Source organism: Thalassophryne amazonica, chromosome 12 (genome assembly GCF_902500255.1).
Source record: "Thalassophryne amazonica chromosome 12, fThaAma1.1, whole genome shotgun sequence".
Lineage (NCBI taxonomy): Eukaryota > Metazoa > Chordata > Actinopteri > Batrachoidiformes > Batrachoididae > Thalassophryne > Thalassophryne amazonica.
Window position 1 is genome coordinate 12,239,221 of NC_047114.1, and position 14,086 is coordinate 12,253,306.

At 45.0% G+C, this 14,086-nt stretch overlaps 1 protein-coding gene across 1 annotated transcript in view; it reads left to right on the forward strand.

The window, feature by feature from the left end:
- myo10 (myosin X) overlaps positions 1 to 14,086 on the forward strand; it is a 289,282-nt gene that overhangs the window by 148,992 nt on the left and 126,204 nt on the right. Inside the window, exons 9-10 of the mRNA XM_034183772.1 lie at positions 630 to 733; positions 2,629 to 2,754. Of these exons, the coding sequence (XP_034039663.1) occupies positions 630 to 733; positions 2,629 to 2,754 (230 nt within the window). The remainder of the gene's footprint in view (positions 1 to 629; positions 734 to 2,628; positions 2,755 to 14,086) is intronic.

Here is a 14,086-nt window from a genome sequence, read left to right on the forward strand (position 1 = left end):
CGCCGAACCTTCACGACACCAAAATTACCTCTGTTACCTCTGACAGAGGTCAAAGAAATCAGACTGCTCTCTTTGTCCTGCTGCTTACCAGGTCAAAGGTCAGAAGGAAAGCTACATTTTCCAAACTGTTAGTTTGGAAATTCTTTAAAAGCTGCTCATAGTGTTAAAGAGCAAAATGAAAGGAGAATATCAACACGACATTTCATTAATTTCATTTTATTCTGCAAGGGCAGGTATTCACTGAAACTCTACCCACCTCTGTTGGTAGGTGGACAACTGAGTGTGTACAAAGTGCCAAATACAGTGAATACAATAACATAGTATTTTTCTGGCTTTTGGACACCACCTGGCAAAATGTTGTTTTTCCCCCTTTTTGTGCTGGAGAAATGGAGAAGCACCATACTCCTATTATAGTCGGTCCTGTGCTGTCTGTCTGCTGTGAACAAGATAACAAAAATAACAAAAATATGGCTGGACGGATTTCAGCAAATGTTACTCGGACAGATGGACAAAGATCAAGGTGCAAAAACATATTTTCTGCTATAATGCTGCAACATTTGTGATTGGTTGCTAACGTGGAAATATCCCAGGTTAGCTTTGATTGTTTTTGTTTGTTTTTCTTGTTGCAGAGACATTTGGGTTGATTCCCGCTGACAGCTACCACTACCTGAGACAGTCCGGCTGCCTGACCGACAAGACAATCAACGACCAGGGCACTTTTCACGATGTTCTGGTACGCCGTCATCTGGATCTGGCAGACTATTTGATTCTATTGTTTTCTGGAGGATCGGATGTCAGTTTACAAAATGCAAAGCTGTAAAATAAAACACTGTAAACAGGAAATATGTAATGGCCTTACTGGGTTATTATTTGTTAAGGAGGTAGACAAGATCACCTGCTCACAGGTGACTGTTGTCTAATCAGATTGTCCTCGTTATGTGTTCTTTAATAAGGATAATAGTATCTGTTATTTAGTTGTTGCTTACAAAAACTGACTGGGATACAATAACCTACTCATCCATTCACTCACTGACCCACTCGCTGACCCTAACCGACTCACACTGACCCACTCACTAACTCATTCTGCCATTCATTCACTCAATCACTCACTAATTATTCATCCACCCAGTGACCCACTCACTAACTCATTCAGCCATTCATTCACTCACTGACCCACTCAGTAACCCACTGACCCACTCACAAACTCATTCAGCCATTCATTCACTCACTGACCCACTCGGTAACCCACTCACTAACTGCCATTCATCTGCCATTCATTCACTCAATCACTCACTAATTTTTCATCCACCCACTGACCCCTCACAAACTCATTCAGCCATTCATTCACTCACTGACCCACTCACTAACTCACTTTGCCATCCATTCCCTCAATCACTCACTAATTATTCATCCATGCAGTAACCCACTGACCCACTCACTAACTTATTCAGCCATTCATTCAGTCAGTCACTCACTCACTCACTCACCCATACATTCATTCACTCATTCAGTAACTCACTGTCCCACTCACTAACTCATTCAGCCATTCATTCAGTCAGTCACTCACTCACTCACCAGCCATACATTCATTCACTCATTCAGTAACTCACTGTCCCACTCACTAACATTCAGCCATTCAGTCAGTCAGTCACTCACTCATTCAGCCATATATTCACTCATTCAGTAACCCACTGTCCCACTCACTAACTCATTCAGCCGTTCATTCACTCACTTACCAGTTCACCTGTGTCTGCTGTCACCGGTGTCGCAGACCGAACAGTCCACCCCTAAAAATTGGTCCGCCTTTTGCATCTGCGCAAGCATCATTTCAGACCACAGTAGCACGTCTGAGACGGAGCAATCACACATAGATTAATGGGATTATTAACCATCAGATGATAAAGGTAAAACCTCTTCAATCATCCTAAAGTCAGTTTTAAGCAGAAACGAGGTGAAATTCCGTGACGCTTTGAAATGTCCGACGCGCAGTGAACATCAGCAGCTCGTTTAGCTGCTGTGCTCTGATCACTTCCTCCGTCTTTTATGATGAAATAATGCTGTGTATGTACAAAAGCTTCAGATATCTGTCGCTGATAGATGATGACTGGAGGCAGTTTGAAGCAGAAACAAGGCGATAATCCTGAACTGTGTCATCAGGGGGTACGATTTTTAGGGGGACTGTTTGGTCGCGACACCGGCTGAGGAGTAGTTCTCTGGCTTTGTGCCACTCTGACATTTCTGTTTTTTATTTTTTGGGGGGGGGTTGTTGTTTTTGTGCTTTTTTTCCAGAGTTTTCATAGTAGAGAAGCTTGAATCTTCGACTGGACTGGGTTGCTTGATGTGAGGACGTTTCGCTTCAAATCGCAGAAGCTTCCTCAGCTAAAATTCTTGCTCTGGTAGTCTTTAGCTGAGGAAGCTTCTGCGATTTGAAGCGAAACGTCCTTGCATCAAGCAACCCAATCCAGTCGAAGATTCAAGCTTCTCTACTATGGAAACCACCTGGACAACTGAGAGCCTACACAAAACATTGAGAGTTTTCAGTTTAAACCCCAGAAGAACTGGGCCAAAGTCACACCAAGCCTCCACTGAGAACACGACTTGCCTCACTGTGTATTTGTGTTTTCCCAGAATGCAATGCGAACGATGCAGTTTACGAGGAGAAACATTGGGGACCCTGCGCCTCCTGGCCGCATCCTTCACTCGGGGAACATGAGTTTGCAACAGCTGGAGGAGCGCAGGTCTCCTCCAAGTCAGGTATGAGAACGTCTCGCCCTCCAGAACATTTTTGCATTTTATTTCTCTCTTATGGGCCTTTCACACTGAATCCGTCAGATGCTCAAATGCATCAAAATTGGTCTAAAAAGCATTATTTTCAATGAGACGTTTTGCGTTTTAGATGCGTCAGATGCATTGCGTGAAAAGCCGAGCTAAACCAACGCATCTGACGGGAGCGCGCATTGCCGCTTGTCAGCAGGCTGACGGAGTCAAAGTTCAATCCAATCCAACTTCCGACTTGCTGAGCTGTGACGTACCTTTGCGTTGTCCAATAGGAACGACGTGTCGGCCAAAACAGGAGGACGGGTGGCAGAAACCACTGATCTCTACAAAATGGACGGTGCAGAAACCACTGATCTGTGCAAACATACGTGTCACAGGACTCCTCATTTATGGAGTAGTTTTCTGAGAAAAATCCTTCGAAATGTTTTTTGTTGTTGTTACCTCATTATTTCTGATTACTGTTAAAAAAAAAAAGTTAGAACACTTGTAATTAAAATAGCTAACTAAATCAATAAATTTCATCTGTAAATTAAAACCACCTGTTATTTCAGATTATTTCATTTCTTGTTTACATAAGGAACCTCAGACATTTATTTTTTAGACAAAATAACGTGGAAATTTGTACATTTTTTAAGTCTGATAGATTATTTATATCTCATTTTAACCAGAAAACAGACACTGTAATAAATACTAATGTTTATTATAAATGCAACAGGAAATAATTTAACAATGACTGCATTGTGATTGTAAAGTAGGACTTCTGTGACATAAACCTCATGATATAATATATATATCTATATCTATATATCTATATATATATATATATAGTCATTTCAACCTGTAATTCGCCAAATATGTAATTGCCTTTAATTGTTAAGTGTCGGACGCAGCTCGGAGAACCGACCAGCGTTTGAAGGACCCAGTATAAAATAAGCAGCACGGTACAAAGGCTAACTGAATTTAATACATAACAGTGATACAAATAACAAAGTGCGGTCTGGCGTGGTGCGCTCCCACAGCGCTAACGGTCCGGAGCCAGAAGCCGTTCGACCCAAGGACCCCGCCGACACCCCCCAGGTGGCCGCAACAAACCGAGTCTGTGAAAGAAGGAACCATTATGTGAGTCCACCTCTACACACAGAGAGAACACTTAAAGGTGTACAAACAGCAAACACTTCCTGGCTTGATTACTAATCAGCTTCCCAACCTACAGGCATGGAACATCCGTTCACAAAACTCCACTGCAGTGGAGCCGATACATGACTAACATACAGCTCATATAATGGTGTGAGGGACACCACATTTACTGACTGTCACAAAATCTAACGTACCTCAGGAAGTGTGCTGACGAGCATGAGACCTCACCCCCTCCTCTTTCACGACCGGCATCAAACCCTGGACGTTCTCTGCATCCACTGATGATGAGATGGCTCCGAGACGACTCTCACCCGTCTGGTCACAGGTCGAGTCTCTGGCAAAACACACTGCAAACTCCAGTCTTAAATGCCACCATGTTCCAATCCATATAGATGCCCTCAGCTGTGAGTCCTGACGAGCCGCAGGTGATCAGGGTGAGGTCCTGATAACCTCAGCAACACAGCCACTCAGTCCCACATGCAAGCCACCTGGAAGGAGAAACAAGGACAGAAACAAAAAGGCAGCCAGGCCCCCCCAGCCATATAACAGTACCCCACCTCACGGGAAGCCTCCCGGCGACCACACAAACCTGGCCCAGGAGAACACCCCCTCCAGGGACCATGGCTGGAACCGCATCTGCATTCCTCTTCCACACAGAATGGTTGATGTCCGCTCCACTGGCTGCATCCTTGCCTTTGTTTCAGTCGTCCCTTAGCACAGGTGTGGCCAGGAGTTCTTAAACCTGTGCAGTCAGCCTTTATCCACCATGTTCGGTCTTTAGTCATAAACAAAAAAGACAACAAAACACCAAACATCCCCCCTCCCCAGGGGACCGTCCCATCAAACCCCGGAAGAGGAGAAAACCCAAACTTAAAATTACAATAAAAGTGCTAAAACCCCCCCCCCCCCCCCCCCCAAACGATGTAGGGACCAACACCCCCCAGAGGACTTCCCGCCAAGCTCCAGGAGTAATAACCACAGCCGAGGTCCCTCTGATCCAACGTCACCACGGGGACTCCCAGCCTCCCAGAGGACCCACTCGTCACCCCAGGAGACGCCTCCCCTCATGACCAACGACCCAGCCTCGCCGACTATGGCTAGATGGACCCACAGCCCTTCCCCCCCAGAGGACACCAAGTCAAACCCTGAGGGCGGAAACTGGGGGGAAAAACAAAGGAGAACCCCCCCCCCCCAGGTCAGAGTTACCTGGGAAACCCGCCCAGCATAACCAACTGCCCACTCCAGCAACGCCGACACTACGGCTCACCCCTTGAGTCAGAAGAAGAGGGAACAAAAAGAACAAAGGAGAAACCCCCCCAGGTGCCGAGGTTACCTGGGAAACGCCAGCATAACCAAACTGCACCACTCCAGCAATGCCGACACTACGGCTCCACCCGCTGGAGTCCGGAGAGAGAAAGGGGAACAAAGAAAACCATCACCACCCCCCCCCCAGGTGCATGGTTACCCGGAAACCCCAGCATAACCAACCTGCACCACTCCACAGCACGCCGACTCTACGCTCACCCGGCTGGAGTCACGAGGAGAATAGAGGGCACAACAAAAAAAAAACAAAAAAGAGAAAAAAAAAAAAAAACAACCCAGTACCCCCCATGACCCCCCAGGGACCGTCCCATCAAACCCTGGAGGTGAAACTGAAAGAAATAAAAGACTAACAGACTAACATAGTTGCGTGGGTCCTTTTTTTTTTTTTTCTTTCTTTTTTTTCTTAAACACTGCAGGGACACGACCCCAGACACTAAATAGTGAAAAACAAAAATAAATCCCCACAAAACCAACTCAAAAACACCCACACAAATGAACTAACACAACAATAAGTGATTTATATACCGTCAAGCTCCAACAATGGAACACACCTGTTCCAACTTAAGAGCTTGACGGTAATGTGACTCAGTCACCAAAAGAGGGAGCCAAAGTGCTAAAAATGAAAACCCCCTTTGGTAACTGAGAAAACAACGCGCTGCTTTTCTGTGCGCAGCTGTGAGCAACACACAACCAAAAATGTGATTCACTAAATAACACCGGAGCTGATACAACAGACGCAGTAGTTATCTTTATCCGGGAAACAGGGCTACGACTGTAACACAGCAAGCCGCGACCCGTGCCACGAGCTCCGCCGTGCGCGTTCACCCATTACAGACTCACTCCTGCATCCCGTTCAACCTCTTATCCGGTCGAAGTGCGACGCGAAGCCGTCGCCAGTCACACTCCACCACGACCCACGGATAAGGCACACAGGAACCGGCTGCAAGAGAGCACGAATCAGTATTCAGTAATGGGTCCAAACACGCACCATCCGGGTGGAGAGCACCCGCAACTGATCCGGATAACTTCTGAATCTGCTGCTGCCTTCCCGGCGCGTTACCGTCTCTGCTACCGCTGGGTCCGTGATGTTTGGCCAGAGACTACTGTTAAGTGTCGGAGCAGCTCGAGAACCGACCAGCGTTTGAAGGACCCAGTATAAATAAGCAGCACGGTACAAAGGCTAACTGAATTTAATACATACAGTGATACAAAATAACAAGTGCGGTCTGGCGTGGTGCGCTCCCAGCAGCGCTAACGGTCCGGAGCCAGAAGCGTTCGGACCCAGGACCCCGCCGACACCCCCAGGTGGCCGCAACAAACCGAGTCTGTGAAAGAAGGAACCATTATGTGAGTCCACACTCTACACACAGAGAGAACACTTAAAGGTGTACAACAGCAAACACTTCCTGGCTTGATTACTAATCAGCTTCCCAACCTACAGGCATGGAACATCCAGTTCACAAACTCCACTGCAGTGGAAGCCGATACATGACTAACATACAGCTCAATAATAAAGGTGTGAGGGACACCACATTTACTGACTGTCACAAAATCTAACGTACCTCAGGAAGTGTGCTGACGAGCATGAGACCTCACCCCCTCCTCTTTCACAGACCGTGCATCAAACCCTGGACGTTCTCTGCATCCACTGATGATGAGATGGCTCCCGAGACGACGATCTCACCCGTCTGGTCACAAGGTCGAGTCTCTGGCAATACACACTGCAAACTCCAGTCTTAAATGCCACCATGTTCCAATCCATAGATATGCACCTCAGCTGTGAGTCCTGACGAGCCGCAGTGATCAGGGAGGTCCTGATAACCTCAGCAACACAGCCACTCAGTCCCACATGCAAGCCACCTGGAAGGAGAAACAAAGGACAGAAACAAAAAGGCAGCCAGGCCCCCCCAGCCATATAACAGTACCCCACCCTCACGGGAAGCCTCCCGGCGACCACACAAACCTGGCCCAGGAGAAACCCCCCTCCAGGACCATGGCTGGAAACCGCATCTGCATTCCTCTTCCAACAGAATGGTTGATGTCCGCTCCACTGGCTGCATCCTTGCCTTTGTTTCAGTCAGTCCCTTAGCACAGGTGTGGCCAGGAGTTCTTAAACCTGTGCAGTCAGCCTTTATCCAACCATGTTCGGTCTTTAGTCATAAAACAAAAAAGACAAACACACAACCACATCCCCCCCTCCCCAGGGACCGTCCCATCAAACCCCGGGAAGAGGAGAAAACCCCAAACTTAACTTACAAATAAAAGTGCTAAAACACCCCCCCCCCCCCCCCCCAAACGACATGTAGGGACCAACACCCCCCAGAGACTTCCCCCAGCTCCAGGAGTAATAACCACAGCCGAGGTCCCTCTGGGATCCAACTCACCCACGGGGACTCCCAGCGCCTCCCAGAGGACCACTCGTCAACCCCAGGAGACGCCTCCCCTCATGACCAACGGACCCAGCCTCGGCCGACTATGGCTAGATGGACCCACAGCCCTTTCCCCCCAGAGGACACCACAGTCAAACCCTGAGGGCGGAAACTGGGGGGAAAAAACAAAGGAGAAACCCCCCCCCCCAGGTGCAGAGGTTACCTGGGAAACGCCCAGCATAACCAAACTGCACCACTCCAGCAACGCCGACACTACGGCTCACCCAGCTGGAGTCAGAGGAGAAGAGGGAACAAAAAGAACAAAGGAGAAACCCCCCCAGGTGCAGAGGTTACCTGGGAAACGCCCAGCATAACCAAACTGCACCACTCCAGCAATGCCGACACTACGGCTCACCCGGCTGGAGTCAGAGGAGAAGAGAGGGAACAAAACACATCACCCCCCCCCCCGGTGCAGAGGTTACCCGGAAACGCCCAGCATAACCAACCTGCACCACTCCAACGCCGACTCTACGGCTCACCCGGCTGGAGTCAGAGGAGAAGAGAGGGCACAACAAAAAAACAAACAAAAAAAAAAAAAAAAAAAAAAAAAAAAAAAACAACCCAAGTACCCCCCATGACCCCCAGGGGACCGTCCCATCAAACCCTGGGAGTGAAACTGAAGAAATAAAAGAAAGACTAACAGACTAACATACAGTTGCGTGGGTCCTTTTTTTTTTTTTTTCTTTCTTTTTTTTCTTAAACAGAACTGCAGGGACACGACCCCAGACACTAAATAGTGAAAAACAAAAATAAAATCCCACAAAAACCAACTCAAAAACACCCACACAAAATGAACTAACACAAAACAAATAAGTGATTTATACCGTCAAGCTCCAACAAATGGAACACACCTGTTCCAACTTAAGAGCTTGACGGTAATGTGACTCAGTCACCAAAAGAGGGAGCCAAAGTGCTAAAAATGAAAAACCCCCTTTGGTAACTGAGAAAACAAACGCGCTGCTTTTCTGTGCGCAGCTGTGAGCAACACCAACCAAAATGTGATTCAACTAAATAACACCGGAGCTGATACAACAGACGCAGTAGTTATCTTTATCCGGGGAAACAGGGCTACGACTGTAACACAGGAAGCACCGCGACCCGTGCCACAGAGCTCCGCCGTGCGCGTTCACCCATTACAGACTCACTCCTGCAGCTCCCGTTCAAACCTCTTATCCGGTCGAAGTGCGACGCGAAGCCGTCGCCAGTCACACTCCACCACGACCCACGGATAAGGCACACCAGGAACACGGCTGCAAGAGAGCACGAATCAGTATTCAGTAATGGGTCTCAAACCACGCACCATCCGGGTGGAGAGCACCCGCAACTGATCCGGATAACTTCTGAACGTCTGCTGCTGCCTTCCCGCGTTACCGTCTCTGCTACCACTGGGTCCGTGATGTTTGGCCAGAGACTACTGTTAAGTGTCGGACGCAGCTCGGAGAACCACCAGCGTTGAAGGACCCAGTATAAAATAAGCAAGCACGGTACAAGGCTAACTGAATTTAATACATAACAGTGAACATACAAAAACAAAAGTGCGGTCTGGCGTGGTGCGCTCCCAGCCGCTAACGGTCCGGAGCCAGACCGTTCGGACCCAAGACCCCGCCGACACCCCCAGGTGGCCGCAACAAACCGAGTCTGTGAAAGAAGGAACCATTATGTGAGTCCACACTCTACACACAGAGAGAACACTTAAAGGTGTACAAACAGCAAACACTTCCTGGCTTGATTACTAATCAGCTTCCCAACCTCAGGCATGGAACATCCAGTTCACAAAACTCCACTGCAGTGGAAGCCGATACATGACTAACATCAGCTCAATATAAAAGGTGAGGGACACCCATTACTGACTGTATAAATGTTAGTCACAAAATCTAACGTACTCAGGAAGTGTGCTGACAGCGTGAGACCTCACCCCCCCTCTTTCACAGCCGTGCATTAATCCTGGATGTTCTCTGCATCCACTGATGATGAGATGGCTCCTGAGACGACGATCTCACCCGTCGGTCACAAGGTCGAGTCTCTGGCAAATACACACTGCATACTCCAGTCTTAAATGCCACCATGTTCCAATCCATATAGATGCACCTCAGCTGTGTGCTGGCATACAGGCGCTCACTACACACCGGGAGCAATAGGGGATTAAAGGCCTTACCCAAGGGCCCTTAGTGATTTTCCAGTCAGATGGGGATTTCAAACCATGATCTTCTCGACTCAAGCCCAACACCTTAACCACTAGACCATCACCTCCCCCATCATCTATTTTACCTTTATTTTTTATTTCTTTTAATTAGTTTAATAATATATTTTAGCAATATTTATTTGTATATATTTTCTTGATATTTCTTGATACTTGTTAATTCTTTTCTTGTTACGTTATTTTTAAATAGTATTGTGTAAACTCGTGTATTTTTAAAAGTGATGTGGTGCTAGGTGCGGGAGGTTTTTTCATGATCCAATGAAATAAACTTCAAAAAAGTGATCTATGGGTAAAAGTTCATCAAATGCAACATCAGGAAAATGAAAGTTTTGAAAAAGGTTTTGTAGTCATAACCCTAGCGTGCAACTTATGCTGTCGGTCTTATTGGGTGTATTACAACTTTTGTGACGCTGGCCCCATCTGGCTAAAAATGGAAAAACACTTTGTTGTCCTGGGTCTCCATCCTCCTTGATTGGTACATCACTACCCCTGTCATTTAATTTCACAAGTATTCACAATTCCGAAAATGTTTTGAGCTGCAGCAGATGAGCCTCTCCAGTCCAATCTTGTCTAATAATCTTTTCCTTCCATCATTGCAGTATCCTGCGGTTAACATGTGGCAATGTAAAGGTTGTAATTATTTAAAAGATTTTTTAATGTGAGCGCACATTTGCTTCTTTTGTACAGTGGTGGGCACAGTTCTGCTAATCTGTTAACCGCTAATTAGCAAAGATAACTTTTTTGTTAACTGATTAGCTTTTCAGCTAACTTTGAAACATCAGCGGACTAATTAACTTCCACTAAATTTAGTTCCCGTTTTAGACTACTAACATATTTTTGTGGGCATAGTGAATAAAGCTTAACAGTTAAACACATTTGTAAAGCCTGAAATCATACATTTTAGTGCGTGTCTGTTACATGTTTTGTAGCAGACAGACAGCTACAGTAGTGTTCAGAATAATAGTAGTGCTATGTGACTAAAAAGATTAATCCAGGTTTTGAGTATATTTCTTATTGTTACATGGGAAACAAGGTACCAGTAGATTCAGTAGGTTCTCACAAATCCAACAAGACCAAGCATTCATGATATGCACACTCTTACGGCTATGAAATTGGGCTATTAGTAAAAAAAGTAGAAAAGGAGGTGTTCACAATAATAGTAGCATCTGCTGTTGACGCTACAAACTCAAAACTACTGTGTTCAAACTGCTTTTTTAGCAATCCTGTGAATCACTAAACTAGTATTTAGTTGTATAACCACAGTTTTTCATGATTTTTTCACATCTGCGAGGCATTAATTTTGGTTTGGTTTGGAACCAAGATTTTGCTCATTTACTAGTGTGCTTGGGGTCATTGTCTGTTGAAACACCCATTTCAAGGGCATGTCCTCTTCAGCATAGGGCAACATGACTTCTTCAAGTATTTTGACATATCCAAACTGATCCATGATACCTGGTATGCGATATATAGGCCCAACACCATAGTAGGAGAAACATGCCCATATCATGATGCTTGCACCACCATGCTTCACTGTCTTCACTGTGAACTGTGGCTTGAATTCAGAGTTTGGGGGTTGTCTCACAAACTGTCTGCGGCCCTTGGACCCAAAAAGAACAGTTTTATTCTCAGTCCACAAAATATTCCTCCATTTCTCTTCAGGCCAGTTGATGTGTTCTTTGGCAAATTATAACCTCTTCTGCTTTTATTTAACACAGGGATTTTGCGGGGGATTCTTGCAAATAAATTAGCTTCACACAGGCATCTTCTAACTGTCACAGCACTTACAGGTCACTCCAGACTGTCTTTGATCATCCTGGAGCTGATCAATGGGTGAGCCTTTGCCATTCTGGTTATTCTTCTATCCATTTTGATGGTTGTTTTCCATTTTCTTCTACGCGTCTCTGTTTTTTTTTTTTTTTTTGTCCATTTTAAAGCATTGGAGATCATTGTAGATGAACAGCCTATAATTTTTTGCACCTGCGTATAGGTTTTCCCCTCTCCAGTCAACTTTTTAATCAAACTACGCTGTTCTTCTGAACAATGTCTTGAACGTCCCATTTTCCTCAGGCTTTCAAAGAGAAAAGCATGTTCAACAGGTGCTGGCTTCATCCTTAAATAGGGGACACCTGATTCACACTATTCCTGATACCACACTACTATTATTGTGAACACCCCCTTTTCTACTTTTTTTTTTACTAATAGCCCAATTTCATAGCCATAAGAGTGTGCATATCATGAATGCTTGGTCTTGTTGCATTTGTGTGAATCCACTGAATCTACTACTGGTACCTTGTTTCTCATGTAACAATAAGAAATATACTCAAAACCTGGATTAATCTTTTTAGTCACACAGCACTACTATTATTATCGTCGTCAGTCAGAGCTGCGTGTCCTCAAAGAGCGAGCTGCAAAAAGTTTGTACCTGAGTTTTTGTGCCTCAGAGGTGGGTTTGTAGTTGCCATCTGCCACGCTGGTGTTTGCCAACCCGGACAGTGGGAATACCGCCTCAACCGGGAACTTAGCCCCGCCGCTGGACAGCAACAACGTCCGAGGCCTGCCCAACGTGGTGAATTCACCGAGGCCGCGCGCTGCGTCATTGAAGCCGCGCGTCACGAGTGCCGCTTCCCCAAGGCCTCGTGCAGCCACGGCGGATCCATCAGCGCGGAAACACCGAGGCCACGGCACCAGCGCAGCACAGATCCATCCCGGTGACAAACAACGCAGGCTGTTAACATCAGCGATCGCCAAGCAGCCCACAAGCCGACCATAGGGCCTAAGAAGGTTCTGACGGCGGAGGAAGGTGACGATATTAAAAAATCTCTGGACTTTCTTATCAGAGGAGATTTCTGTTTTGAAGCAGCAACAGAAATCAATCATGGATCTGGTGGAGGAGGTGAAGGCACTACGGCTCCAGAACGCTGAGAAAGACCGGCGTCTGGTGCAGCTGGAAAATAGAGTGGCTGAAGTTTTTCAGTTATTGCAATTTCGGAAACATGGTTAAATGAGGATAATAAGATCTGGTATATCTTGATGGTTATGAATTGTTCCTGGTTAATAGGCAGACGAGAAGGGGTGGAGGCGTTGCATTGTTTGTAAGGTCAGATTATAACTGTAAACTCATTAACATGTCATTTACAGTGGACAACATCATGGAATGTGTTACCATAGAAATTACATCTATAAACTCCAAAAACATAGTTGTTAGTTGCATTTACAGAGCTCCTGGGACAAATATTGACACCTTTGAAGACATTATCTTAGGAATGTACAACAAACTCGACAGAAATAAGCATTTATTTCTGTGGAGATTTCAATATAGATTTTTTAAACCCTCACAATCATTCACAAATCACTTCATTATAAACACCTTGTACTGTTTAGGACTGTTTCTAACCATCATTCATCCTAGCAGAATAACTATGGACTCAACAACTCTCATTGACAATATTTTAACTAACACTATATCCGGTAATCTTGCCAGTTTTCTCAGTCTTTGCATTGGAGGGTTGTTGTAAGTATCGAAGCAATACCAAATTCATGAGTAGAAAAGTAACACCTGAAACAATTGAAAATTTAAGGGAGGATTTATCAAGTCAGAATTGGTCAGATGTTTTTGTTGATGATGTTGACAGGTCATATGATGCTTTCATTTCCATTTTTTCCAGTTTGTATAATAAACACTGTCCATTTGTTGACAAAATATATAGAAATCAATATAGCAATAAACCATGGATAACTAAGGGGCTTCAGAGGGCATGTAAAAAGAAAAACTTACTATATAAACATTTCATAAAACTACAAACTAAGGAAGCTGAAAGTAAGTAAAATATAAGAATAAGTTAATCAATATCATGAGACTCAGTAAAAAAAGACATTATAATGAGTTACTTGTCAAAAATAGAAATAACATCAAAAAACACATGGAACATATTAAATGAAATAGTAAAAAAAATAGAGTAGAGATTATCCTTCATTTTTTCAGAGTAACAACTACATCACGACTGATAACGACAAGTCTATTGCTGAACACTTTAATGAATACTTCGTTAATGTGGGTAAAAATCTTGCCAGTAAAATTGACTCAATTAACTAACTAATAACTTCTGGGTAAATAATTCAATGTTTAACAAATCTGTTTCAATGTTCATTGGTAGTACTCACGAAAGGGAAATACTTGATCTGGTTCATGGTTCAAAAAGTAAGAAATCGACTGATTTTA